Source organism: Pyrgilauda ruficollis, unplaced genomic scaffold (assembly GCF_017590135.1).
Source record: "Pyrgilauda ruficollis isolate IOZ18807 unplaced genomic scaffold, ASM1759013v1 scaffold39, whole genome shotgun sequence".
NCBI classification, from domain to species: Eukaryota; Metazoa; Chordata; class Aves; order Passeriformes; family Passeridae; genus Pyrgilauda; species Pyrgilauda ruficollis.
Genome location: NW_024525378.1, coordinates 735,643 through 763,291, shown reverse-complemented (window position 1 = coordinate 763,291; position 27,649 = coordinate 735,643). Strand labels below are relative to the sequence as shown.

At 38.1% G+C, this 27,649-nt stretch overlaps 1 protein-coding gene across 3 annotated transcripts in view; it reads right to left on the bottom strand.

Annotated features, from left to right (window-relative positions):
- INVS (inversin) overlaps positions 1 to 27,649 on the bottom strand; it is an 80,943-nt gene that overhangs the window by 1,786 nt on the left and 51,508 nt on the right. For all 3 annotated transcript variants that reach the window (XM_041476702.1, XM_041476703.1, XM_041476704.1), the window contains 9 exons: positions 26,296 to 26,467; positions 22,039 to 22,194; positions 20,343 to 20,572; positions 19,234 to 19,340; positions 15,803 to 16,015; positions 8,785 to 9,086; positions 6,630 to 7,437; positions 2,243 to 2,475; positions 1,237 to 1,317 (listed from right to left, as the gene is read on the bottom strand). In XM_041476702.1, coding sequence (XP_041332636.1) covers positions 1,237 to 1,317; positions 2,243 to 2,475; positions 6,630 to 7,437; positions 8,785 to 9,086; positions 15,803 to 16,015; positions 19,234 to 19,340; positions 20,343 to 20,572; positions 22,039 to 22,194; positions 26,296 to 26,467 — 2,302 coding nt within the window. The remainder of the gene's footprint in view (positions 1 to 1,236; positions 1,318 to 2,242; positions 2,476 to 6,629; positions 7,438 to 8,784; positions 9,087 to 15,802; positions 16,016 to 19,233; positions 19,341 to 20,342; positions 20,573 to 22,038; positions 22,195 to 26,295; positions 26,468 to 27,649) is intronic.

Here is a 27,649-nt window from a genome sequence, read left to right as displayed (position 1 = left end):
CTTTTCTACCTGTCACCTGCTTTACTGAACATTTCCTTGGCACACCCTCTGCTATCCCCCCTTCCGAAGTGTTTGACTGAGTTGGGTGTCAATCCCCGTTACAGATTTGTCGCTGCACGCTTCTTCCACGAGCTCTACGAACATTAAAACTAGGGCTGACAGTCAGCCTTCACCTTCCCAGATGTACCTTCTGCAAGGGAAGAATGAAACTGAGCAGTCCATTCTGACCTACTCCAGGCACCTACGTCAGAAACGGAGTATCTGGCATTAGCCACTGACAGCTCTGAACTTTTCCAACAAACGTAATGTTGTCATGCACAAAGGCAGGCAGATGAAAAACATGTTATTGTCTTTTAAGTAAGGGCTAAAGTTCCCTGAGCTCCTATTAGGTGAATAAAAGTAGGTAGTGTTCTAAAGGAACTGGGCAGAGTTCCTATCACTAACCTATTCGTCACCAAGTTATGAAAGCAAAGGCCACTCCAGCCGCAAGAGAAAGCCTTTTTATTTCAGAAGACAGGGAGATCTGTTGTCCTGAAAAATTAAACGAAAAGAGCTAAAAGCTCTTTTAAAATTTAGATTAGTATCTGCATGAAGAGGTGGCAATCAAACACCTGTCTGGTCATGTCTCTTAATTAAAACAGTTCCCAGACAGTGAAAGAAAAAGGCCTCTGTGTCTTCTTAGCAAGGCAGAAATTCACCTACAGTTTTAACAAACTCGAGGATAGGTCCACTGTCAGATTTCCTTCTGACTTCAGAGTTGTGTTAAACTACTTGGAAATATATGTATTTTACTTGTATTTTACTTTCCTTTGCAAATTACCTGCACTTCTGACTCCTTGAAGCAGTTGCTGTGTTCCTGTCTAGCTGTGGCCTTTCTGACCGAGGTGTAGCACAGCCACGAACATAAAATGCCCAGCGGGGCACTAAAGCTTCATGTGGTGAAGCACCAACATTACCACAGCTCCCAGTCCCAAGTTAGTCCATAATACACTTTAAAAAGTCTGACAAATACATTTAGTAAAGAAGTTTTTCACCCAAATCACTTAAGGATAGAAGTGCAGTGCTCAGTTAAGCCCAAAAGTGGTGAAAAAAGGAGTGTGCAATCACAACAGTTTGCCAGTAGTTACGCATTTTGATAAGACAGCCCAGTCCTTAAGCAGATTGTTTTCTTATCTAAGAAGAAACCAATCTCAGGTATATAAACATCAAAGTATTCTTAAAATGGATGCGTCCTACCTGAGACCAGCTGCACATCAGAAAGTTTCAGCTTAGAAGGAGGTCTTGTTGACTGGCACACTTTGCCTTCCTGAGAACGCCCTATAACAAACAATGTGAACAGCTCTGTGTTTATCACAGACGTGGTTGTGCATAGCTACAAACTATTTCAGTAAGCTACAGCATTATTTTATCCTAAAAATCATTCTCATTTTTTATGGGGAAACTCATGAGACATTCCATATGACAGAAAATCATGACAGCCACAATTGAAATTGAACTAATGAGGAAAATAAATTTATTAGCTTTATTTATTTTATACTTTTTGGTTCTCAAAGCTACAGAGCCATGACAGAAGTGACTTACCATGTGTTAAAGTACATATGGTTAGGATATCCATCAGTCATCCTCACTGTAAAGGAGCTCAAGGTCTAGAAGCAATACTTTTCCTCTACCTTTTCTTGAAGATGCATTCCTTTGCATGTGCATGTTCAGGCACAGAGCAAAGCAGTGCAAAATTATAAAAGATAATCTTGCTCTTGCCATAAAGACATCTTCATACAGGAAAGTTATCAACATGGAACACATTCTTCGTACGAAAATATTTTTAAAACAGTACAAAACAAACAAAAAACTTTAAAACAATGCTTTAAAAAAAACAAATCATGATCCAGACACCCACTCTGCATGGATACAGCCAGCTATCCCCAGCTAAACTGCTCTGTTCTCTTTCCACATTGATATATGTGAGCAGCTCTGGCAATGGAATTATTTGATTGCTCAAGACCTGTGCTGAAACAATGCTGTGTGGGGATTCAAACAGCTTCAGCAGCAGCCATTTTAAATCACCGAGTTGTTTGGGTTATTTAACGTAAAACAGAAACACAATTGCCCTGAACACCTGAGACTAATTTTTATAAATAGTTGAAATTCTTAACAATTAGGTAAGAAGTGCATAGATGAATACATTCTGTTATAAAAATAAAAGCATAGTTATACAAATAAATTATAGTGAAAAGAAAATTACCATATATCTGCTTTAGGATGGACTGCTTGCTGGTTTTTATGGCTGAGCTGGTTTTGTTTACAGATTTCAGATTTTTACATGAAGGAACTGATTTCAGAGCGCTATGGTTCAGCTGCTTCTTCCAAGCAACCTGAATGAAGAAGGCAGCTGCCTCTTGTCTCCATTTGTCTTCATCTTCCTTGCAGTGCCGCTTAGCACTAAGGAGCTGAAACAACTCCTGTCTTAGCTGGTAACTAGAGAGCAGAAAAGAGAAGAGCACTTGTTTTAGGTGACCTGTTTTAACTCCTGTGCTTTCCACGCATCAGTTCACGTGGTGGATTACATGAGTAACTGGGAAAACAGAACTCCCACTGATGTGCTAAGTCACTTGGACGAGAAATGTTTGTACAGAAGAAAAAGCAGGAGTTGGGTTCAGTTTTGGATGCATCCATTATTTCACACAGTTAATAAAGATCTGGCATTACTGGTATCAAAAGTTACAGTGCTTCAACATCAGCCAATCAGCTGCTTTCTAAATAGAAAATCAGCAGAAGACAAAACTATAAATATTTATGGTAACAGTAAAATCAGTACTGCTTCCTCATTTTCAGTACATCCACAGCTCAACAACACCAAACTTTCTCGTGTGCCCTTAGCACTTCATGTCCTCAGTCAATCAGTGCAAGAGACGAACCAAATCTGCCTCCTGTGGGTTCCACTGCACTTTTCCTCCGCAGAAAACTGAGCTGCTCTCCACCCCTCCTCCGAAGATGCTCCCCTCACCTTGTTTTCAGCAATCAATATTTTTTTCCCTTCCCTTCAAAGGCTCCCTGTCTTCTGACCCAGCCTTGCCTCAGCTGCTTTGATCTTACACACAGTCACATCCCTCTGCGAGTGGCAGCAGCAGATTATCTGTCCCTCACACTCCGGTGGCAAATGGCACCGGCAGCACGGAGTTGTTTGGGGTTTTTTTTCCTCTTGAATCGGATGTAAGTATTCAATCGGATATCGGCGTTTCACACTCAACAAGTCAATTAACTGGCTTAGCAATTAACTCCGAATCCTCCCAGTACAAACCTGTCACAAATGAGCATTGAGTAACACTTGTAAAATATTAATTATAAATGTTTGGTAACAGGCCAAAACACATTGATCATCATCCCCTCTGGCATTCAAAAAAGGCTTCTGCTGGATGCGCGGTAAAGCAAAGGAGGAAGGAGAGAGAAAGGTGATTTTTTTCTCTTGTTCCCTCTGCAACAAGTTCTAAAGGCTTCTGCTGGATGCGTGATAAAGCAAAGGAGGAAGGAGAGAGAGAGAGGTGATTTTTTTCTCTTGTTCCCTCTGCAACAAGTTCTACATTAAAACAAAAGACAACAAACCAAATACAAATTGTTTAAATATAAGTTCTAAGCCAATGAACTACATAATTCAAACAAAGCAGCAGCCATATACAAAAAAATGAGTACATAAAAGCACAATAGAATGCCAAATGGGGATGATATGCTCCATTACAGCCCAAATAATTTTAAACTTCCAATAAGCTTAGTAAATTACCTCTGAAATTTGCTGGGTGAGACAAATGTATTTAATCTTAATTTAGTGAAGCTTCAGAATTCAGGCATGTACTGTTATGCAGCTCATTGAAGTACATAAATGCAGGCAGCAACTGCATCTTGTCAGGGCCTGCAAGTTGTGAAGCATGGTAGGAATTCAGAACAGGAGTATTATTGAGACAGAGGGAAAAATGATTCAGTCTTCTTAAATAATATGCCAATTTCAATTTTTCAATATGGTAAGAGAGGAACAGAAAGTGAAGAGAGATCACAGTTGCAGTGACTTGCTAAAATAACTTGAGCTAAGGATGGGTTAAGTGAATACTTAACTGCAGAAAAAACAATTGGGGAACTGTTTTATACTGGAGCAGAAAAGAATACTAAGCTACTCTCCTGGAATTCAGTAATTACTGCCAGATGCCTTTGCTGATACGTGAAATGACCCATTCACAGTCACTGCACCTTTGCACCCAGCTGTGATTTCAAGTTTGTAGAGCACTTCTGGTAGTTTTTAGCAACAAGAAAAGAACTGTGAGGTTCTGACACTGAGAAGATGTAAGCAGCTGTCTGTAAAGCAAGTGATCTGTATTTTTTTAATTCAGCTCTCTCAGATCATTCTGATCCTAGTGAGAAAAAAGAAGAATGGGACCAAGTTTGATACAATATGAATCTGACATGGTGCCTTAAAATATATCTGATGCTTAGTCAAAAAAAACAACTGCATATAAAAGAAAAGTGGAATATCCACGTGCAGAACAACAAAGCTGGCAAGTGGTATTCTCACTCATTGTTACAGAAGCTCTAATCTTAAAAACCACTGCTGGCCAAAGTATGCACACAGCAATAATATATTTTAAAAACACAGCTTGACTCCAGTGGGAGAACAACAGTGACAGCAACCAACTTATTGCAGCTTCTGTCGGCTTCCTGTGGGCCCTGGAGCATGGGACAGGCCCTGGTGCCCCCCAGGAGAGAGAGCAGACACACAATGTGTAAGCCTCGCTGAGCAGGATAAGCAATTGACCTTTGGCAAGCCACACACCTTAGAATATACACTTTTGGGGAGTACATTTATAAAGTTTGCAGGTTTGGGAATTGAAACATTCTCCTGAGAACAGCAAGTATAATATACACTTAGGTAGACCAGTACCTCTCGGCTGTTGTGTTTGCCTTCAATAAGTAAATCAAGACTATACAATTTGCAGAGAGAGACAAATGCACTTAGTTCCAATTTAGAGAAATTCCAGAATCAAGCATGTACTTCTACATGTTTCTAATGTAGAATTACACTGTAACATTGCATAATTTTACTGCTGTCTACTAGTACATGCGATTTACCATGTGCAAGTTTGGAAGAAAAGCAAACACAGGACTGTGGAAGAACTGCCAGACTAATGTCTCCTGCAGCTTTGCAGAATTTATGATCTTAGTGTTCTATGAGTTCTTGCAAACAGAACAAATATATTTATTTTTCACTACTAAGTATTTAAATAACAAATGTAATTTAAACAATCTTTAATCCCACAATATCCAAAATGCAAAGTGTTAGTAAGCCATGCACTTCTTGGAGAGAATGCACACCATCCCTGCTCCAGCAGGTGCACAGTTTCGAAAGGCCTATACAAAACCTGTAGTGGGAATGGGATGCAGATTTCTGTGCAGGTAAGGCAGCTTAATGCATGGCTTTGGATCCCGGTTCTTGTGAGGAAATTTGCACAAGCACTCGCTACACGTGGCTCTGCTTTGTCTTAAAGCCACAGCAAGTGCCTGCCTCCCTGTAATACAGAATTTTAAGCTGGTGTTGAGTGAAAGCAGCAGAGCCAGCAGCAGCATCACTTGCAGATACACTCTCCTAACCTACTCCTGGCTTCCTTGAGCTTTTGGTATCTGAGTGATTTGAACCCATAAGACAAGAACTTGGGACCTACATCAGAAAAGAAGGCAAAGGAGAAAGCAGCAGAGAGAGCAGAAGGGCTGGAACCCTGGGAGAAAAAGTGGCTGCTTTTCCTCACAGTTCAGAGGAATATGGCATGGGGTCAGAACCACAGAGAGGTTTCAGTTGGAAGGGATTTTTAAAGACCACCTCATCCACCTTCCCTGCCATGGCCAGGGACATCTTCAACCCAGAGTCCCTCAGAGAAACTGTTAAACTAGTGAGAGACCTGGAAAGAATATTAGTAAATGTATGCAATTTGTAGTTTTCTGCATCCAGTAAAATCAAAGAAAGTTTAAATAAAAACAAGAAATAAGAATAATTTGCATATTATATACTTCCCTTACATACTCTTCCTGCCTGTTTTGATAAGAAATTAAATATTAAGGAGCATATACTTGTAGAATGACTGCACTTCTGTGGCTGAAACTCACACATTCATGAAAGCAGGATAATGCTTTCATGAATGCATGGAATACATTCATGAATACCTGCTTAATCAAGGTATTCAAGCTACCTTCAAGTTTTGTCAATGAACACTCAAAGCTCCCAAACATTCAGTGGTTTGGTTATCTGGTTAAATGTTAGGTCAGAGCAGAATTTCAAGCATGTCACTGAACTCCAGGTTTAGGCAAATCCTGATTTGCACTCTCAAAAGAAATATCAGAGCTTGAAATAGAAGTTTAACGATTTCTATGATTATTAAAAGTCATCACTTACCTTGCACTTTTTATGAACTTACTAATGTAATTCTACGCCACTGGAACCCCCTTTCCCTTGCGTGGGGAAAGATTATTAATTGTCTCATTTAGCACTGGCAACATTGTAGGCAAAATAAAGCACATTTTATGCCCACAAGCCTAGTTTCATTTACATCTACTTGTATCTCACTCTTCTCCAGCCACTGAAACAGTAATCTTACCTTCTCCACGTCCTCTGTATGACTGTGGCCGCGTAGTTCTTCTTCCGAAAAAGCTCCTTCCTCTTTCTTTCTTTTTCTATGATCTGCATTCGAATCTCTAAAGGGATTAGTTCAATATTTGTACTTTGCCATGGAACAGAACATAACTGATCATCTGCGTTTCTGGATCCAATTAAGCCTGTTTTTTCCAAGTTCAAACCGTCATCAGAAGCAGAACATGCTACTGGGTTTCTTGGCACAGTCCTGGTAGGTTCTGCCCCAGCAGACAATAATGAAGAGGCCTTTTTTGCTATTTCATTGTTTCCCACTTTGACAGTTTGTTCTGCAGCATGCAGGCTGTCATTTCTGGTGCTTACAAACACTGTTTTGGCACTTCCTGGTCTACTAGAACCAGCTGGTGAACATCTCTTATCATTTACCTCTTTATTCCTGGGTTTCTGCTGGTGCCTTCTGCCTTTGGAAGAAGCTTCCCCCAGCTTTGAGTTTCGTGTCATTCCACCGGTACAACCGGCATCACACAAGAACACAGCCCTTCCTTCACCGTGGTCCCTCTTGCCAGAGGGAGGCTGACTCAGATCCTTCAGCTTCTCCCCAGCACTGGCAGTCCTACAGGCAGAAGCAGAAAGCTTCCTGCTCCTCCGAGCACAGGCATCCGTTGTGTCGACAGCGTGCTCCTTGTGCTTTTCTCCGTCCGGCTCCGCAGCAGCTGCAACCTGAGGTTTCACTTCAGCTTTTGTTCCCTCATTTGCTTTGCCACAGTGGAAATGGACGCAACTTGACTTGCTTTTGATGTGTTTCCTCAATGAATCTTTAGACAGAGAAATTTAAAACAAATTCAGCCTCTGACCCAGCAAAACGTAATTTATGTCTCTGAGTTTTTTGCTAAGTTACCTTTGGGGCACATTAGGATTCACTTAAATGAACACAAAAAATGCAAGCAGGAAGAATCAGAAGAGGACATGATTGCCTGTCACAGTAGAATCCCAAACACCTTCATTTGCTTAATGTTGTACAAATGGTTTTCTTTCTAACACTACATTTGAGTTAGATGCCTGAAAATCTCCTGCTCTATCCTGGCACAGGATAACCCACTGACCCAGGAAACCCAAAGCACTTGGCTTCTCAGTACTTCCCTTGACATCCTGAATGAAATTATGAAGTCCTTCCTATTTTTCCCTTGCTGCTGTGTGATCACTGCTTCTAAACACTCTGGTGAGGGTGACTTGGAAGCCAGACTGGAGTGCAAAACTGAAAATTCCCCATCTTCCATCCACCTTCCATTTTGCTTGGAAATTAACGGCAGAATGAAAAAATAGACCAGAGAGGATGAAACAAAACAGACAGGATGTTACAGGGCAGGTAGGAGGGGAAAAAGAAAAGGAAGAGGTCTTTGATATACTGTCATTCCAGAAAATCACCTGGGTCATCCAAAACCTGATGAAACCATGCTGTATTTGTAGTGCCTTTCCAGGATACCCTTTTGACTGGATAACCAGATCAGAAAACACCCAACAACTGAATCACAGTTTTCACAGCCCAAAGGGTCTAAATTTACATTTAATTCCAATAAAATGACCAATTAAGTCCATTAAAGTTTTGGTCACAAGAGGACTGATTAAAACACCTAATGAGAACTGACTATACAACTTCATGGTTTGATCCTTGTTGCATCAACTTTCCTGGCATCACTTCAGTAACAAAAAGAGAATGCATACCTAAAAAAGGCACAGCATTCTTTCAAACACCAGTTGGATTGAACGAGAGGATAAAGCTAGCTTAAAAACCAAAGAGTTACTATTTCTCTATTTACATTCTTCATGTGCACCACAGATATGTCAAATATCTCCAATCTTATTTTCTCTGAATGGTGCAACTAATAGAACAATTGCCCACAGCCTGTTTTCATATATTCTAGGAATTTTTATAGACACTGTAAGACACTGTACTGCTGTTTTTCACTACTTCACCCAGAGTGAAAGAATCTGTATCTAACTGTATCTAACTGTATCTAACTATCTATCCTACCCTGCTGCACAAATTGCTCAAGTGATGAAAGAATATGAAATCACAGAAGGACAAAATAGATTCTATGTATAAAATACTCCCAAGAAGTGGACAAAGCAGATAAACAGCACAATTTAAAAAGATCACAAACCTTGCCTGATCTTATGACTTTCGCTCTGAGGCTCTGCTGACAGACAGCTCTCCTTTGGGGTCCCTCTGTCATGACCAGCTTTAGGTGAACCTCTGCTGTTTCTCCCTGGCTGGATCTGTGAAGCATTGAGGGACAGAAGCCTCTTGCTCTGTGTGTCAGCTGCTTTGCTGGGTAACCTTGGGACACTGGTGGCCTTCTCCCAGTTTGCAGGATTCTGTTGTACCTGAAACTTGTTTTGTTCCACGTTCTGCATCCCTTTCTGCAGCTTGGCTTCCTTCCTCTTACTTTCCTCTTCACGTTTCCTGCAATTACAGTCCATACCATAAGAATTTTGAAGATTAAATCCTGGGAGCACATATTTAACTTGAACACACTCCTCTCTAAAAATCTGACGCTGCCACAACAAATCCTTGATTTGACATTTTTTTGGTGAGAAAAGGACACATATTGCACTGAAATGTCTTAACTTGATCCAAAACAACAAGTGACTTGCAGCTACAGCCTGATGAAGGTTAAGTCCCTGTCAGCCAGCTGCCCATTCAGTTTGCAGTTGTTTTGACTGATCTCAACACACTCACTTATTGAAAACAACTGAATTTAGGGGGTTTTATAAATAGACAAAAATTAAAAGCAGGATTTAAAAAAGAATCACGACGCTAATAACTGTGTTTGTAATTACTAATGAGCAATATTTTCATGTGAGCAGTAATGAAATGCACTATATTAGAAAAGCAAAAAAATTTAACATAAGACACTATCTTTGAAAATTTTTTTTTTGTACTTATATGTGTCAATACAGATAACTATAAACCAACTTTGAACTAGCTACTGGTACTAACTTGCTGCTATGTATTTGTCATTAGTGGATAATTAATTTTACAGAAACATTCTATGTCATTTAAATGACAAATACTGATAATATGAGATGTGAATTAAAAATTTGCACATAGTATGCCAATCACAATGGCAACATTTGGATTTCCAAAATTAAATAAGTCATGCACCTCTTAATGATGTAGCTACAAAAGAGAATTTTGGACAGATTAAGAAAGGTGCATCCATTGAATAAAATTTCACAGCCCATTTTGAAATATAGTGGGCTGTCGTTGGACTTCATCTTTTAAATTCTTGTTCCTACCAAGCAGAATAAACCCAATAGCACATGGCAAACGTTACATACCTACCTCCCACTGAATTCATTTTTATAAATTAAGCCCTGGTTGTTGGATGAAGTGACACTTTTCCTGTTGGAACGGACAGGCGGTAAATGCCGTATCATGTAGCTGCCTGGTATTTTAACTTGCTTCCAGTGCTCCAACACAGTGTGCAGACTGTTGCCACATCACCTCCCAGCATGGCGTGTGACAGGTGAGTTATGCAGCACGCCAGCCCCAGTTCCTGTGAGTGGTGTCACTGCCAGCGCGTGTCACTGCAGCGCGAGCTGCCAGCGAGAAGCCCTAACTTGATCTGTCAGTGCTATCTTATCAACTCTGCTCTGCAGAAGAAGCTGATTGAACTTTGCACCTGAAAAGCTGCTAATTGATCTAAAAAAATACACTCCTAGCAGCCTGGGATTCAGTATTCCCTCTGGCATGAAAAAAAAGTGGCTGCTTTCCATTAATATTGGCATTCCACAACCGGACTATGCAGGGATGTTGGGACTGTGTACAGTATGGATCTCACTGCCATTACTGTGCCATTTGAGCTGATAAATCAGACCTTGCTATTCACAGAACAGTAATTTTCTATTCTTCACAAGAAGAGGCAGCCTGTTACTAATGTCCTCTATTCAGGCTATTAGAAAAGGAAGTGTGAGATGGGCTGTGTGATACCCAATCAAGCTGGAGTGACCTGCACTCCCCTGATGAGCAGATAAACTCAAAACAATAACTTCAGCAACACACCAGTTGTAAAGTTATTGAAATGAGACAGGAACAGAAACCAAGAAGTAAAAAGTGGTGTTTTTTTTCTTTAAAGGTCTTATCTGTGTGCTAATTTTTCAGATTAAACTAAAGAAAGAATAAAGGGAGGGGATTTCAAAGTTCCCTATTCATAAAGCACCATCATAATTGTCACAGTACAGCTTAGTTGAATAATAGACTCCTGAATACATAAGACCTTCCCCTTGTGTTTTGCTTTATTTAATCAGAAATTCAGTTTGCATTACAGTGAAGGATCTCTTTGAAATTAAAATTTCTAAGTTTTACTATTGTCCAATTTGAGAGGCTAGGTTTCATGAACAAGTGAAGGAAGTAGACGAGTTTCTAAATTCAGGTTCTAACTTCTAACTCTCAGTCATTCTCAGGAGGTTCTGGCGAACTCAACAAGATCCAAATTTGGGCTCTCAAGTCAGACAGCTCAACAGTGGTAACAGAACTGGCAGGCCAACATTTTCCATTGTAAATGCAACACAATTTTGTCTTGAATGGTCATAAGTTTGCATTTTGTTGCAAAAGTGAAAGAATCAAAACTGAGCCTTTAGCAGATGGAAAGGAACAGTTTCAGCCTTACGCACACATCTATGAAGACACAGAGATGTTTTGAATTTTTAATTCTGCTAAAATGAATTCAACCTTTTCTATTCTGTTAAGAATAGAAACTTAACTTTTTTATCTACACACTGAAGGATATTTTAAAGGAGAGTGTTTTTAAAGTTATCCTTGCAAGAAGACCCCAAAAACTTACTTTAAAAATCTCGACTGAAAATAGATCTCCAGGTATGCTATTACTGGTAGAGCTTTCTCTGGACTAAGAGCAGTTATATTTCATGTTGTATAAACAGCATCTCCTGCTACACAATCTAGCATGATGATTATTTTCAAAAGAATGATACCACTGACTCATGATGTGTTCAGATTCTGATCTGTAACTACCTTTTAAACAGACAGTTCTTAATAAAAATGTCAAGACAACAGTTATTTTCTGTCCAGCATTCCTATGTTGATGGGTCTTCCCAAATGTGTAGAACAGTCTGTTAGTTCTTACCTAAGTGCCTATTTTTTCCTCAGTAATTTCTTGCATTTATTTTACCACCATTCTGATTTCTAATTTAGTCTTCAATGTGCTTACAATCTTCTGCATCTTGGTGCTATTTTCAAATTCAAGTTTACTTCTTAAATGAAAATACAAATTCATGATGGATTTATGTGAAATTCTCATCAATACACACTTCCAGTTTAAAGGTGACAAATGAGAAATTGCCCCTGAGGAAGTATGAAGACTTCAGGCAAGTCTGAATGACAGCTACTGTTTCTCCATGGCCACAAAACTTGTTATTCAGACACGAAAGAAAATTGAGTTGGTTTGATGTAATTTCTTCTGAAGTGTAAAAAAAAATCCCACAGAACAGTTCAGTCTACTTAGCATCTCTCATGGACCAACTGGTTCCTTACTCTTCCTTTTCCAATGAGTAGGTTTACAATGGTTTTTTTGTGATACCTACCTCACATCCTTTGTCAGTTCTTATTTAGCACCTCAGCTTGTTTAGCTTTATCATTGCGTGTTCTTATTACTGTCAATTTTAGTAATTACATCAAATTTCCAATATGTGCTTTCCCTTTTCAGGTTGCTGAAGGGCTCATTATTTTCTCTGTTGCCACACTCCCCTATCTTTCCTCAGCATGCAGGGCTAACCACCAGTCTTCTGAAAAACCTCATAATCTACTTGTATTCTCTTGGTATGAGAATATTTTTCTAAATCTACTGAAGGCTGTTTAATTGAACTTCTTATTTTCTTCCTGTTCTTCTCTTCCTAAATATCATGAGCTACTTACTCACTTTCATCCATTTCCCTTTCACATCCACATTCTCAATCAGTTTCCTTCAACTGGCCAGAATGAAAAACAGAAGTATGGATTCAGGAACTCATCCTGAGAAATTGAAAGGGGAGGTGAACAAATGAGGAATGAGTTCTGCATCCCTTTCAAAATTCAATACACTGGAAATTAGTTTTCTCTGAATATGTTTTAAACACATAAATATTATTTTCTTAAATACCTGGTTTTGCAATAAATAAACCAAAATCCTCTTTTTAAAGTCTGGAAGGGATCTCAGGAAGTCAGCAAGGCTAACAGGCTGCTCAAAACAGGGTCAGATTGGGTGGCTCAGGTTTTTACCCAATTATGTCTTGAAAACCTTTATGGACAGAGACCATACAATCTCTTTGGGTTGTTCTACTGGTTGATTGTCCCAAGGGTGAAATAATTTATCTTTATTTCCAGGCAAAATCTCTCATCCCAACTTTTGCCTGTTAAAAGTTTCCCAGAGACCAGAAACACTGACCAGACTACAGTTCCCCAGATTTTTTTTTTTTTGGCCCTTTTTGAAGCTGGGTGCAACATTTTCTTTCCTCCCATCATAGGGGACTCTCCCTGGTCTCTGTGATCTTTCAAAGACATTGGAAAATGACCTTTTAAGGGCATCAGTTAGTTCCTTCTGTACCCTTGGATGCAACCAATCTGGTCCCATGGACTTATCTGGGCTGAGTTCTCTCAAACCTCACTTAATCTTTATTCACAGCTGGCAGTTCTGCTCCTCCTTGAACCAATTCTCTGAGCAAAGAGTCCTGGAAGACCTTCTGGCAGACTGAGGAACAGAAGGCACTGGGTACTTCTGCCACACACCTGTGTCTGTTGTAACCAAAGGCACCATTCAGCAACAGGCCCCCACTCATTCCTTTTACTAATGTATTACTATTTTTATTAACATAGAAGCACAAACTCACTTTGTAATCTGCAACATTTCTTTGAAGTCTCAACTCTATTTGAGTTTTGGTGTTTCGGACACCATGTACATGCCTAAGCAATGCATTTACACTCTGCTTTTGCAGTCTGTCCCAGCTTCTGCCTTCTGTGAGCTGCATTTTTACATTTGAGCTCTGTCAAGGTTACCCACATTGGTCCCCTGGTGCATCTCTTTGCTCAGTGACATAACAGTGTGCATGTTGTTTTGGCCTTCATCAAACTCCATTTTATAAAATACAATTTCTTTGATATAGGAGAAAAGACGGGAGATGATGTTTGTATAGAAATATTTCATAGGCTTTAAATACAGTGAATGTAATTTTACCAGAAAATAATAGAGGTATGAGATGCTGGGTGACTTTTTGTTACTGTGAAAAGGGAAAAAAAAAAAAAAACCCACAAAAAAAACAACAGAAAAAGAACAGACTATCCAAACCCAAATACATTTAGGAGTGATTTATCTTAAGAGACTCTCTAAAGTAACTTATCAAAAAGCAAATTTAAATATCTACACTGAAGTAGTTGGGGAGAGGCTGTGTGTCTTCAATCTAGGAGTTCACCATCATTCAGGATCCCCACATAATGTCTCCTTTTACCTGGAGACCAGATTTTTAAACAACAGTAGGGATAATAGTTTTCTGTATGCAGGAACACCCTGGCCAATTTCAGCTGTGGAATGCACAGATGGGTATGCAGAATGATGACAACATAATGTCCCCTTCAGTTTATTACAGACCATAAAATTGCAATTAAATAAAATTTGTTATGTGACAACCTGATTTGCTTGTACACTCCAATTGTACTGTAATTCTCTTTTTATGGTATTTGGTACACAGACTTTGTTTCTATTGTTTTCAAACAAATCAACAACAGCTAAGTAAGTTTCAGAAACTGCATCAAAAACTCACAAAGGAAAACTATTATAAAAATACCCCCAAATTTCCATGAGGCAATGCTTTTCCATTTAATCTTCTACATGGTGGATCAGAGATTCTTCTAAAAATGACTGTCATCACAAAGGATAAAACTACCTCATTTGGTAAAGTCAGTTGTGACCACACAGCAATACGCAGAGCTCTCCACACTAAAAGGAAATATTTTCCAGGGCAGCTTCTCCACGCATAGTTTTGACTTACACTGATTTCAGCAGAAAAGGCAAACAGTAGGAGAGCTACAGGTTGCAACTTCAGGATGTAGAGATGTGAGTAAGAGATGAGTTATCTGGTATTTCTTTAGCTTTGGTTCTTCCTGGGGAATAATAATTGTTTTATAGTAGCAGCAATCAAATCCAATGAAGGTCTGACTGGCCAATTATGCAGAACATCAAACTACCAAATTTGATACAGAGCAGAGTGTGGATGAATTTCTGTGATGCACAGATGCAGCAAAAATACCTCTAGGTGCAATAATTATGATCTCTCTTTATTGAAATAATACTCCCAAATCATGCAGAAATCTTTTCAGACTTATGTTTTTCATGTCAGAATCAGATTTCTTCAAGAGAAACCAGGTGCTAATTTCATACTAAGAATCTTAAGGATAAATTCCAAGCAAGCAACATATTGTGATAATCATTTATGTACCTTCTGATTTTAGAATTTCACCACTGTGCTACCATTACCACATTTAAATTGGGTTGAAATTCAGCCAGAACCTATACATCTTGCTGACAACAATTTGAATTGCATATGTTAGTTAGCTGTAATCCATCATAACCAATTCATAGGAACTCAATTCATAGGAATTCAAGAGCAGAAAATATAAGTGCAGAGAATAATAAGGCCCAAAATGAAGTTGAAAATAGAACCAGGAGTCCAGGTTACTAGAGAAACATTAAGTTAAGCCTTACTAAACCAGGCTTCCCCCGGTTTGTTTTTGGGTTTTTTCCCTCAGCTACTGATTAATTTCTGCTCAAAACGGATATCAAGACTTGATAGGCAAATAATGATTTTCACTACCTTAAAGTGAAAAATGTTTTCCAAGCCATTTTATCATGCAGAATATCAGGCAAAGATTCATGGACACTAAAATGCTATTTCCTCAACTTTTAGTATTTTGCCTTGCTTTGGTATATAATACAAAGTTTGTTATTTAAACTGGGATTATATGGAAAATAGCTTCCATCTGTCTATGGTTATATGCAAGTTATATGCTTCCTTTTATTTCATTAATTTTACCAAGAGGAACAAAAACCGATGAGCAACAGATAAAATCATACATGGATAAATACAAACTAAATGTCTATGTGCTGGAGTAGGTTTAAGTCTCAGACTTACTTGGCAGCAGCATCTTTTCTCAGCTGTTCATGTTTCATTAAAAGATTCTTCCTCTCCTGAAAAGCCTTTCTAACTTTGTATCCTTTGTAGACAGCCTGAATTTTGAAAGCAGCAATATCCTGAATGGCAGCTATAGACAGAGCCCCGTGTTCTAACATGAACTGGATCACTTCGTGGTGTTCACCAAGCAAGGCATAATCAAGTGGAGTATACCTAAAAAAACCAAAAGCCACAACAATTACTACTGATCTAGAATTCTAGCTATAATGTGCGTTTCTTCACACTCATTTCATAATAAAGCAACTTCTAGCATGAAGACAGATTAAGCACTGTTTCAGTAGGCTGTTTTTCTCATCTTTTTAGGCATTATTTTGCTACCTTACTCATTCTACACACTGTGGTTATGTTTAAAGCTTATTTTGGCCTCCTAATATGGAAGCTGGGAGAGGGGAACCTGAAGTGTTTGGACTAAATCTCCCAAAGTCCCATCCACAGCGTTAACTGCTTTAGAAAAGCAGTCTTAAAAATGTGTTGTTGAAGTTTTCATACAGAAATAAAAGAAAAGGTAAGTTAAAACATTTTTCTGTTATTTCCATATGCATTTAAGTTCTAGAAAGCTACTGTCAAGTCTGGTTTAGTTTCTATAACATCGATTGAAGACACTATGACAGAGCAGCAGATCCATATTGAAGGGTAATATCTTTTTTAAGGTACTAGGAAAACTTAAAGTCTGTTTTCAAATGGACACAGGTCTTCAAAATATTAAATTGTTTTGGGTTTTAATGGTAGCAAAGACACCTAGGCCTTTTTCAAAATAATTCCCAAATTTCCCATTGTCTACATGGGAGGAAAATCTACCTCCCTCACCAACACTGAAACTTCAGGGAAAGACATTTAATGACTGAAAATTATCAGTCACAAACCATAATCAAGACCATGTAACATAAGGCTATCCAATAACAAGTGTCAATGCATGTGATTGTGAGAATTAGGGCTCTTGCTGATGGTAACTTGCTGGGACGCAGTGCTGGTAAGCAAAGAAAAACAGACAGAAAGCACAATTGGACCTGCCACACAGCAATGGTTTGATGGAAGGATAAACAGTATCTGAACTGAAGTGTCTGCAGGAATAAAGACAGTGACATAACATGAAAATTTGGATGTCAAGGTGTGCTGCTGATGGCATTTAAAGAGATACAGATTTTTGATAACCTAGGAATAGGAACTTCAGAATGGGAATTTCAGAAAAGCACATTTTTGAAGTATTCCTAATTTGAATACTTTAAAGACACAAGAGATACTAAAGCAAACTTTATGCGGTTTACTTTAGCAGTCATGAAGATCCATATTTTTATACGTGGATTCTCAATTCTCTAACTCCATCCAAGCTACCTTTGAAAGTAAAAAGATCAGTTAAATCAAATCTGAAGAAGGGTTTTTATGACTGGACATACATACACTCCTCTGTTGTGTCAGTTCAAAGCTTGATGTAAATTTCCTTTTCCCTTGGTTCTGTCTAAAGCAGATAGCTTTTAAATCAAGCTGGCTTCACAGGGTAACACATGAAGACATCAGCCATCAGCTGTTATAGGCAATTTAACATGAAGGTGGTCAAGCAGCAGCTTGACGCACCCAGGACATTAAGCTGGATTACAAAATAAATTTGCAAAGAATAACAAACCAAATACCCTCCAGATTAGCACTTGATCACATATCTGGCAAGCGAGTGGGCACTTTAAAACTCTTGATGCAATCTCAGATCTATCTTTTCTCTAATCTTTTAGTTATAACCACTTTGTTTGAATTTTAACTGGTATCTTATACCACACTGTAAGAAAGTAAAGAAGGGAAGCTTTTTTTTCCTATACGAATATTTGGAAAAAAAAAAAAAAAAACCACTACGTAGTGAAATTACGGAAGCTTTTTTTCCTATACGAATATTTAGAAAAAAAACCCCAAACACTACGCAGTGAAATTATTACTGATTAAAAAACAATTTCATCCAATTACAGGTGAACCATATCCATGAGGTTATTTTTTCCTCTCTCTTACAACACTCAACTTGATTTTCCATTTTCCAAACTTCCAATCTCTTAACAATAACACAGTTTGTAGATATTTATCAAGATGAAAGTATGCAATTTTTATATTTTATATGTATTTTAGGACAATGATATTTAAAGATTGATCCATCTAGAAATACTGGGGATCTCTTTTGTTCTGCACATGCACTAGTGCTTATCAGCAGACATTTGGAATACTGCTAGTTGTATTTTGATTAATCTAGATCTACACATTAAATATATATTAATTCCAGAAGGGAAACAAAAATATATACTATCTGAATGACTGTGATAAACCACAGCTAAGGTATTTTCTTGACATTTGAGCATCATGAGCGCATTTCTACAAAGTAAGGATAACAGCAGTGTGGCAAAATGGTGGCTTTTAATCTTACTTATTAAAAGTAATTTAATTAAAACTGTTTATTCAATTTTCTATCAAAAATTACTAAAGAGAGCCTTGACACTACTTAATTAGAAACTAGTTATACTTTCATTTATGTTTCTCAAGAAAAAATAAGAACAGAATAGGAAGAGAGATCCGAGTGTTTTAGAGAGGAGAATGAAAGAAAAAATGATAGGGGAAGAAAGCAATTAAAACGTGGGGTTAAGTACAGAAGTCTCAAATTGAAATATGAGGTTGCAAAAGCCTTAAGTTATTTAAAATGCTGAAATATTCAAATTTATATGGCATGTTGTTCATAATCTCATAATTATGAGGAGGTCATCTACTCTACAAAAAGGCATTAGAAATTTCTGCTAATAGTAATTATCTTTATGGTCAGGTGACTAATTCAAACTCCACAACCCAAATCACTTTTAAAAATCTATTATTTATATGTCAATGAAAGACAAAGAAAAGAGATGCAAATGTGCTGTCTCTTTATGATTATAGGAGACTTTTTTTTTTAAAAAACCACGCCTTTAGAATACCAGTAACCACCAGGTACTTTGTAATCACCATTTTAAAACATAAAATTACGTTTCTCCCATTTTCTTTCTTCTTGCTGTATTTATATCAAATGTAAAATTCCAGTCTATTCCAACAGCAGCAGAACTGCCTTTTCATCTTTTGGCCATATATATCTGCCATCACTCTATATAAATGAGAAAGATCTTTAATATTTCCAACAAGACTTGAGTGACTAAATACCTCCAGAAGGCGGTTGAGAAGTATAAAAGTTGGAATGTCTTAGTTAAAGAAGGGAACTTTCACATCAGAAAAGCTGCTTACACTGAAGCCCTGCGTTACAACACTGCTTTGAGATATGAGATGAGGATTCTCATGCAGCATCTGCATATTTAACATTTAAATGGAAGGCAGCACTTCGGCACAATTACAAAATAACACCTTGAGACCAACAATACCTCTCCTCGCTGTTCTCCATGTGGTTGGGGAAAGCATCAAAGCCCAGCAGTAACTTTATAGCATCAAGGTAGCCATTGTTACAGAGCCAGTGCAGGGCAGTTCTGCCCTGGAAAACAATAGAACAGGACAAAAATAAACATTACCCCCAAACTCTACCACGCCACAATAAAAGTCATAAATCATAGTGTAATTCTATGCTTTTCTGGACATGAAGAACAAACAGATCTAAATAAACTTCCTTGTTAAAATAAAAAGAACACAGCACTTAAAAAAATATTTTTAACAAGATTTCAACACCAGTGCTTTTTCACCTAAAACAGCTGAAAAGCAACATTAGAAGACTAGCCTTACAGTTGGTTTCTTTGCAAAAGATGTACAGCATGCTCTGTAGAACTCATAACGAAAACCACATTTCCATTACCCAGAATTGTCTATGCCCTACAACAAATAGCTACAGAAAATTTCGATAAATTGGGTGAAGCTCTTTTGACTGATGAGGTTCTACTGACTTCTGAGAAATTATGTCATATAACAAAGAAATCTGTTATAGGTTGCACAATTATTCTGGCTCCTAATTTCAATTACTGCCTGAATAATGGCACAAAAGAACATAGAAACCAATCAGTGGGTTGTTTTTTTTTTTTCACCTGGAAGAGAGATACATATGTGGGTGCCTAATGTGGACAAGCAATTGAAGCACTTATTGTGTAATCTCACTTGCAGTACTTTACTTTCTTACTTGCTCTCTCTATTCTGGAGAGCAGACTAAAATCACATTCTCATGCCAGCTGTTAATAAGGAATTATAGAAGAAATCAGATCATTAATATGACTCCTCATATGATCTCACTTCGATATGGAAAAACCAAAAGTGATCTGGAAAAATATCAATCTTCAATTCATGCTACATATTAAAATACTACTTTTCTTTTGAGATTTTAAAAGGAAACAGGGGAAATGACTTCAGGATGCATTTCTTTTCATGACAAACAGCAACACAGATGTTTCTATGTCCTGGAAAAGAGAATGACATTGAAGAAAAGGAAAATGTTTTGATTTATGGTTGTTCTAAAGTTAATGATGTACCTCAGTGAAAAAGAACAACATACCTCTTTATCCTGAATATTTGGATCTGCATTGTTTTCCAGCAACACTACCATGCAGTTAATGTAACCTCCATAAGCAGCACACTGCAGAGGTGTTCTACCTGCATAATCCTGCACGTTAGGGTTGATTTTATTTTCTATCAGGATTTGGCACACGTCAGCATTTCCTCCCAAGGCTGCCCAATGGAGGGGTGAATGCCCATCCTGGTCAACCAAATCTACTCTTGCTCCTCCTGTAAAAACATACATTTTTGAGCACAAAAAGAAGATATTGTTGAATGCTAAGAAAATAGTGAGTTTATGTTCAACTAGAACTTATTTCATAAACTGACAATTCAGAGAAGTATTTCAGAAAGCAACTTCAATTTTGTTACTCAGATCCTAAAACTTAAATCAAAATTAATTGGGAATGAAATAGTTTCAGAGAGGGTCAAGCATCTAATGTTTTACAATCTTCTGACTATCCTCTAATATGCTTTAGGATATCCAGACTTAACTGCCTACGAAAAGCCTATTTTATTTGTTTCAGGTCTGTGAATTTTCAGAACTTTTCTTTAACAACAAAATAACTTCTAAAAATTAGATTTCAGATTAAATGTCTTTTTAAATCTCTAAAGCAGACAAGATAAAATACTATTAAAATGTAATAATAATTTTTAAAATAAGCTTATTTTTTAAAATTCAAACATTATAAGACTCTGTTATGCAGATAATTAATGTCTCTATATGTTCCTGCAAGATGTAAAAATTCTGTACAGAAGTAAAACTCCACAGATACAAGAACTTGAACCAACCAGCAACAATGACTCTCTATATCATAAATATTTAATTAAACGCAACTCAGATTCCAACAGTCAAGCTTCCTCCATCTACAAAAGCTAATTGGCATAGGGAGTGGGAGGAAGAGCTAAATAGGAGGTTAAAATACATCCAGCAGATCATGGAAGGAAGAACACTTTTCAGTAAGAAAGGGTGGTTGATGGAAAACTTGTAAACTTTAGCCTGGATACTTCATCTATCCATAAGTGGGATAATGTCTGAAGCAAGAAGGAGATGTTTCTGGGAAGCTAAAATGACAGAATTTTGCACCTAGGATGCCACTGTTCTTTCACTGTACTTCTTACCCTTCAGGAGATACTTTACAATTATCTAAAACTGTGTACTTTGTTAAATCCTATTTCTGTCTACAAACAAAATATTGTTTTTAAAAACCAACCAGAAGAAAATATTAATGATGTAGGACTTTTGATATCTATCTACACTAAAAAAATAAAGACTCATTTAAAATGTCTTCAAAGAACCCTAAAAATGGTTTTTCACAAAAGTGAAGAAAGCTTAATTTGGTCTTATTTACTGGGGAAAAAACCTGCCAAACAAAAACAAAAGAAAGAAAGGACTTTCAGGGGGAAGAGTTAGCTTGGGAGACTAGATGGTACTTGCAAAGAAATGAGCAGAAATGAGCTTTGAAAAGAACAATCCCAGTTTTGAAAATTTTGTACTTAACACATCTAGCCATTTTTGCACAACACTGATAATCTTTTAGATTCACTAGGGCCGTTTCACAAGGGGAACTTGCAAACAAAACCTGCTTTAGGGAAGCAATCTCCTACCCCACCTCTTGCTCAGCTGTTTATTTCCCATCCCCACAGGAAGCAGCAGCAGAACTTCTGAACAGGTTTATAAAGCCCTGAGAGCTGACCTTTAATGAGAGTTTGAATCACCTCCTTGTGACCCATCTCACAGGCTCGGAAGAGCGGGGTGTGTTTCATCACATCCAGAGCATCCACCTGTGCTTTGTGCTCCAGCAGCAGTTTCACTGTGCTGACGTGGCCAGAAAGGGCAGCAGCGTGTAATGCTGGAAGAATAAAGCAGCAGAGAAAAAGAAACCACAATACCATGAGCTTTAGAGGTCCACAATAAGAACAGTCAAAATAAAAAGTAATTACAACTATTTTGGTGGAAAAAGTACTTTTCAACCTCAAGAAACTGAAGAAGTGATGATGTAACAACACTTTCTTGCCACACAAGCAACAAGCAGAAAAACTGTTAGCCCTGAAACATGTTTCTAACTTGCACAAATAGAAATTTTACATTTAAAACCACCAAGACTGGCTTACAGTGAGGATTTGTGGAAGAATAGCAGCTTCTGCTTAAGAGAACATAACATGATTTACTTCTGCCTCTGCTCTGTGGCATTTCTGAGATTGCTCATCATCAGTGAAAGAAAGCTTTCATTATTTCTTCAACGCTTTCCTGAAAATTACTTTTTTCTTTCAAGTAAGCAAAGTTGTCTCAATTAAAACTAACTTCAGAAAACTACCCAGCTGTTCCTACTCCTCCTTGCCCTGCTCTTTTGTTTTGGAATTACTTGGAAAAAATTTTATACTAAATTATGTAGCAAGACCATCATATCTTGCACAGTATCTCTGTCTCCCTGTTTTCCTCAAGAAAAAGAAAAAGATCACAGAAAAACCAGATGTTGCTACTTCAGATACTTCAGAACTCAGGTAAAAATGTGGTGTCCTGTAACTGGAGTTGCTATTGCCTAGCACAGCATCCTGCAGGAACTGTTAGCCAGAGTTGTGGATGACCAGTTCACAGCTCTTTTTGAAGGAAAAAAGAACTGCACACAGCAATGAGATGGGGAGCACATGTATTGGTGGTTTCACTTACAGTTTAACTTCAAAATGCTTTGGGTTATTTCCTGTCAGCAGTCAAATCAGACAATCTACATTCGTATGCTGCCTTAAATGCAGAATATATTACAGACAATTAAATCAAAATAATATAGAATAAAACCACAAAACCATGTGGTTTAAAAGTGTGCATTTAATAAAGTGAATTAGTATTTTCCTATGAAATTTCAGAAATATTCATGCTTATTAGTGAGAACCGAATCTGCTCATGCAAACAAAATGTGGGGCTGCAAACCCTTCCTACATGTCCCCATTTGTTCAATGTTAAGACAGGGTCAGGATCCAGCAGGGGCATAAACAGAAATGCACACCACAAAGACCAGCTTTAGGAAGGAGTAGCCTCTTGAACCACAGGCAGATTATAAAGCCAGCATTTTTGTATTTGCCAGCTACTGTTTACAACAGTACCAGCTTATGTGACAGTAACCCAGCATAACCTGTTACACAGGCCCTACTAAAATGCCCAGGTTGTTCATGTTGTCATTGACCCGAATCCAGCTGGTGTGCGCTGCCTCGAAACAGAGTCACAAAATAAGTGACAGTAACACTGTGACACGGACTAAGCCGTGCGGTCAGAGCCAGAGACACTCTGAGGAGTGAAAACTGAAATCATGCCTTTGAGAGGACGCTGATTTGAGTGCAGCAGCCTGAAAGCGCAGCAGAGCTCCGTGCGCTGGTGAAAAGCGAGTGCCCGTGCAGCAACCACTGCGAGTGGGTGGCTATCAGTAGGAATTGGACGGGAACGAGATCCCCGCCGCGTCGTACATTTGGATGGGCCTGGTTTTCATGGTCTGACCTCACAATAAACTCTAGGTTCTGGTTTTTGTCCTGAATCCCTTATGAAACCAAAGGCAGTAAACCACTCCATCAGATGACACATGGGGTGTGTGTAACAATACAATAGAAAAAGAGCTGCTGTGTCAGCTTGGCCAGTTCTTCCCCCCTATCACTCATTCTGACGCAGGCATCTTGTTTCGCACTTTGTGCTCAATATTTTCTTGTAAGCCAAATTTTCTGTGATGGAGTCACGGTGACTGAAGAGATTCTTCAGCCAGCTGGTCACAATGGGCCCTTTGTTCAGCCGACAGACAGAGCCCTCTCCATTGTGCGCAGTGACGGCAGAGCTATAAAGCTGCCCCTGTAATGCTCCTGCAGCGCTGATCTCTGAGAGGAGGGAAATTCCTTTCCCTTGGTGTCATTCTCCTACACAATGCCCGGAGTCTCGATGTTCTAGCGGAGCTCAATGGAGAGCTTGCTCTTTTTGAGTAAATGCAAAAGGCTGCGTTAACGCAACGTTACAACCGAGCTGAACCGAGTCTGCACACAAAAGTCAGAAAAACACAGCCTTGAACTCTGCTCAGCAACTGCATCCCAGGCACGGAGGCATGTGCGCTATTTTCTATTAGTGCATAGTTTCCTGTCCGAGCGCAACACTGCCTTTCCCTCACGAATACTTGGGAATGATTGAAGCCCTTTGGGAAGGAAAAAAAAATTAATCAGGGAGTGATTTACTGGTGGGCTTCCTTTTATGTTTAGAGCTCGCTATAATAAAGCCCCTGCTATGCACTCGCTGGCACAATGGTGCAGCTCGGGCTGCCCGGCAGCACAGCTCCCCACTTCCAGACCGCTCCTGTGTTCTACACAGCGGCACTCTCAAGCAAATGGAAAATCCATTCATTTCCTTGGATTAAAAGCCCTACAAGGAAACCGAGATTAAAAGGTGATTACATATCACCGCTAGGAAAGGTTTAAGACTGAAAGATAATAAAGCCAGCCACCTGAATTATTCAAGCATGAAATCCACACCTGAGTAATTTCAGAAACACAGTATGTGATTACCGATTACTGCCTGCAAAGAAAAAAACCCTTTGTAAGGAGGTTTGCACAGTAACAACAACATTGCTGCACCTTAAGGCCTGAAACAAATACTGAGAGCTATTGGAAAGGAAACAGTCATGAAGTAACAAGTGTAGGGGAGACTGATAAAAGATGAAATAGGAATAAAATTGTAGAATATTTAGTTTGTACTGTCATCAAACATGAAGACTGAGATTTTATTTGTTGCACTATTTCTTACACTCAAAAATTTCAAACTATCACAACTTGGAAAGACTGATGTATTTAGTGTGTGTTACATCATAAGAAAAACAAGAATGTAGATATTTAAACAGAATTTTATGTTAACTGCAAATTGCTTTTTGTTAAGTTACAGCATATCATCAAAGGAAACTTTAAAAATTCAGTATTGATGCATACAAAGTTTCAAATCCTGACCCACACAACTCTGACATAGATATTTTGCACTTCTAACTCTGTGACTGTATACTGGCATTGGGTAGTTCGTGATCTCTCTCCAGCTTACCCTGAAGCCCTGCTATCAAACCCCTCCAAATTTATACCAAATATATCCACATTCTCCTGATTTTTCATTCAGATGCCATCTGCATACTATACAACACAACTACTTTTCCTAAATTTCCAATGCTGCTGAATACATAAACACTTCAAAACCTGTCTCTCTCACCTGTCTCAACTGTTATTCTGTTTTTGTTGAAAGTATCACATAGGTACAATATTTCTACCAAAAAAAAAAAAAAGGGTTTTTTCCCTCAGAGGAGATAAATTCAGAGTTACGACAGGAAATTCTGTATTTCATTACCTGCACACTCGAATGCTGAAACACTGTGTTGCCTACTTATCTTTTATTTCAGGCAGATAACAGGATAATAAATTTGGGGGATATCAAGTTTGATCTCGTTTGGACAATAGACATGCAACAGATCTAATCTTTATTTCACTATCTTTAAAAATAACTATGGAACGATTTTCATGATAACTTAGGTATTTCAGTGGTTAGTTTGCTCCATATTGTTTCAAAGTATTTGTGTACTGTCAAATACATTTTTGAACAGGCATTTTCAGGAAGAGCTTTTTATGCAACTATGTTTCATGTTATTCTTCAAACTACAGAACAGCTTTTCCTTTCACAGGATTACAGAACTAACTAAATAGCATTGCAGTACATTTCTTCTTTCTACATTTCAAACGAACTGTTCCAATCTGTGCAGAAAATGTTTGTTTCTTTCCCACAGCAAGACAAAGAATTGACTGACACATATAATTACAATAATGCAGAAATGTTTTCAGGATTGAAGTACACATTCAGAAAAACCTTAATATAGATTCTATCAATGTTTCCACTTGGTGGAAATCAGACAGATTGGAAACATGCAGTGGCTCTTTACTGTAAAGCATCTTACCTGTGCCGGCATATTTGTCTGTCATATTGATATCAATATCCAATTTTAAAGTCAGCATAGTCCTTATGACATCATCACTGCCTTTGCCAGCTGCCCACATGAAGGACGTTCTTCCCTCAAGATCTGAGTCATCTTTTACAGAAGGATGTTTCAAAAATACTTCAACTGTTTCCTGAAAAGACATACTGTTGAAATTAACATTAAAGGAATCTGCAACAACAAGAAACTATTGTCTCATGTAGCTGTTTATGAAGCAAATCAAAGCTTCATTTTTCCTTTTATGTTTATAAAGAGTAACAGCTCAACAGAAGCACTGAATCTTCTGCTATGCCTTTTCCCTCGCCAATGATCATAGTGCACCCTTAACTGTGAGTTTAACACTGTCATTTAACACTTTCTTCTTTTCAGTGTCAAATACCATGTGTGCGGCATAAGAAATCAGAAGACACGGTAGTCCGTGTGAGGAAAGCAATGGGAAAAATATCATGGCTTATCCAAACATGACTGTAATACTGTGATGAAAAAATTACTGAATCCTTCATGTTGGAAAAGACCTCTGGGATCATTGAGTCCAACTATGACCCAAAACCACCGCGTCAACCAGCCCATGGCACTGAGTGCCATGTCCTGTGGTTTCTTTAAACACCTACAGGGACTCCACCAGCCCCCTTGGCAGCCCATTCCAACATTCCATTAGCCTTTCTGTGAAGAAATTCCTTTTGATGTCCAACCTAAACCTATCCTGAAAGCCATGTTCTTTCAAAATATTTTCCCAATATATTTTTTCTCCAATTATAAATACAACTGCACATGCAAATATTTTATTTTGCCTATCTCTAATATTTTGAGGGTTAAAAAAAAAGGGTCAACATAGACATATTTCGCAATGTTTATTAACATCATTATGTTACTAATTACTGAAATACTGCATTTCAGAAAATATTAAGGAAATCTTTATACCTGAGTCCAGTCTTTCCACTGTAACTGTTAAACTAAAATTTCAAATCAAGGCAAAAAATATTTATTCCTTAAATGCTCTGTTTGTGTTAAGCTGTCATTAAACAAGTCCACTTGTTTAACCTGCTGCTAGATTCTTAATGAGTCACCCAGGAAAGGAAGGGAGAGAAAATCACAACTATTAGAAAAAGAATAAAAGGAAGATTTTCTCTTTTCTTTCTAATGCCTTAAAAGGCCATGTATGTAACAGCTGGGAAACATCTGATATGAGTCACTGGTAGGCTAGCCAATAAAAACCTGAAGAAAACCCAGGTTTCATTATTTTACTTTATATTTATATTTTATTATTAACACTATTTTAACCTTTCCTCTGTGTGATCCCACAATAGCTCTATCA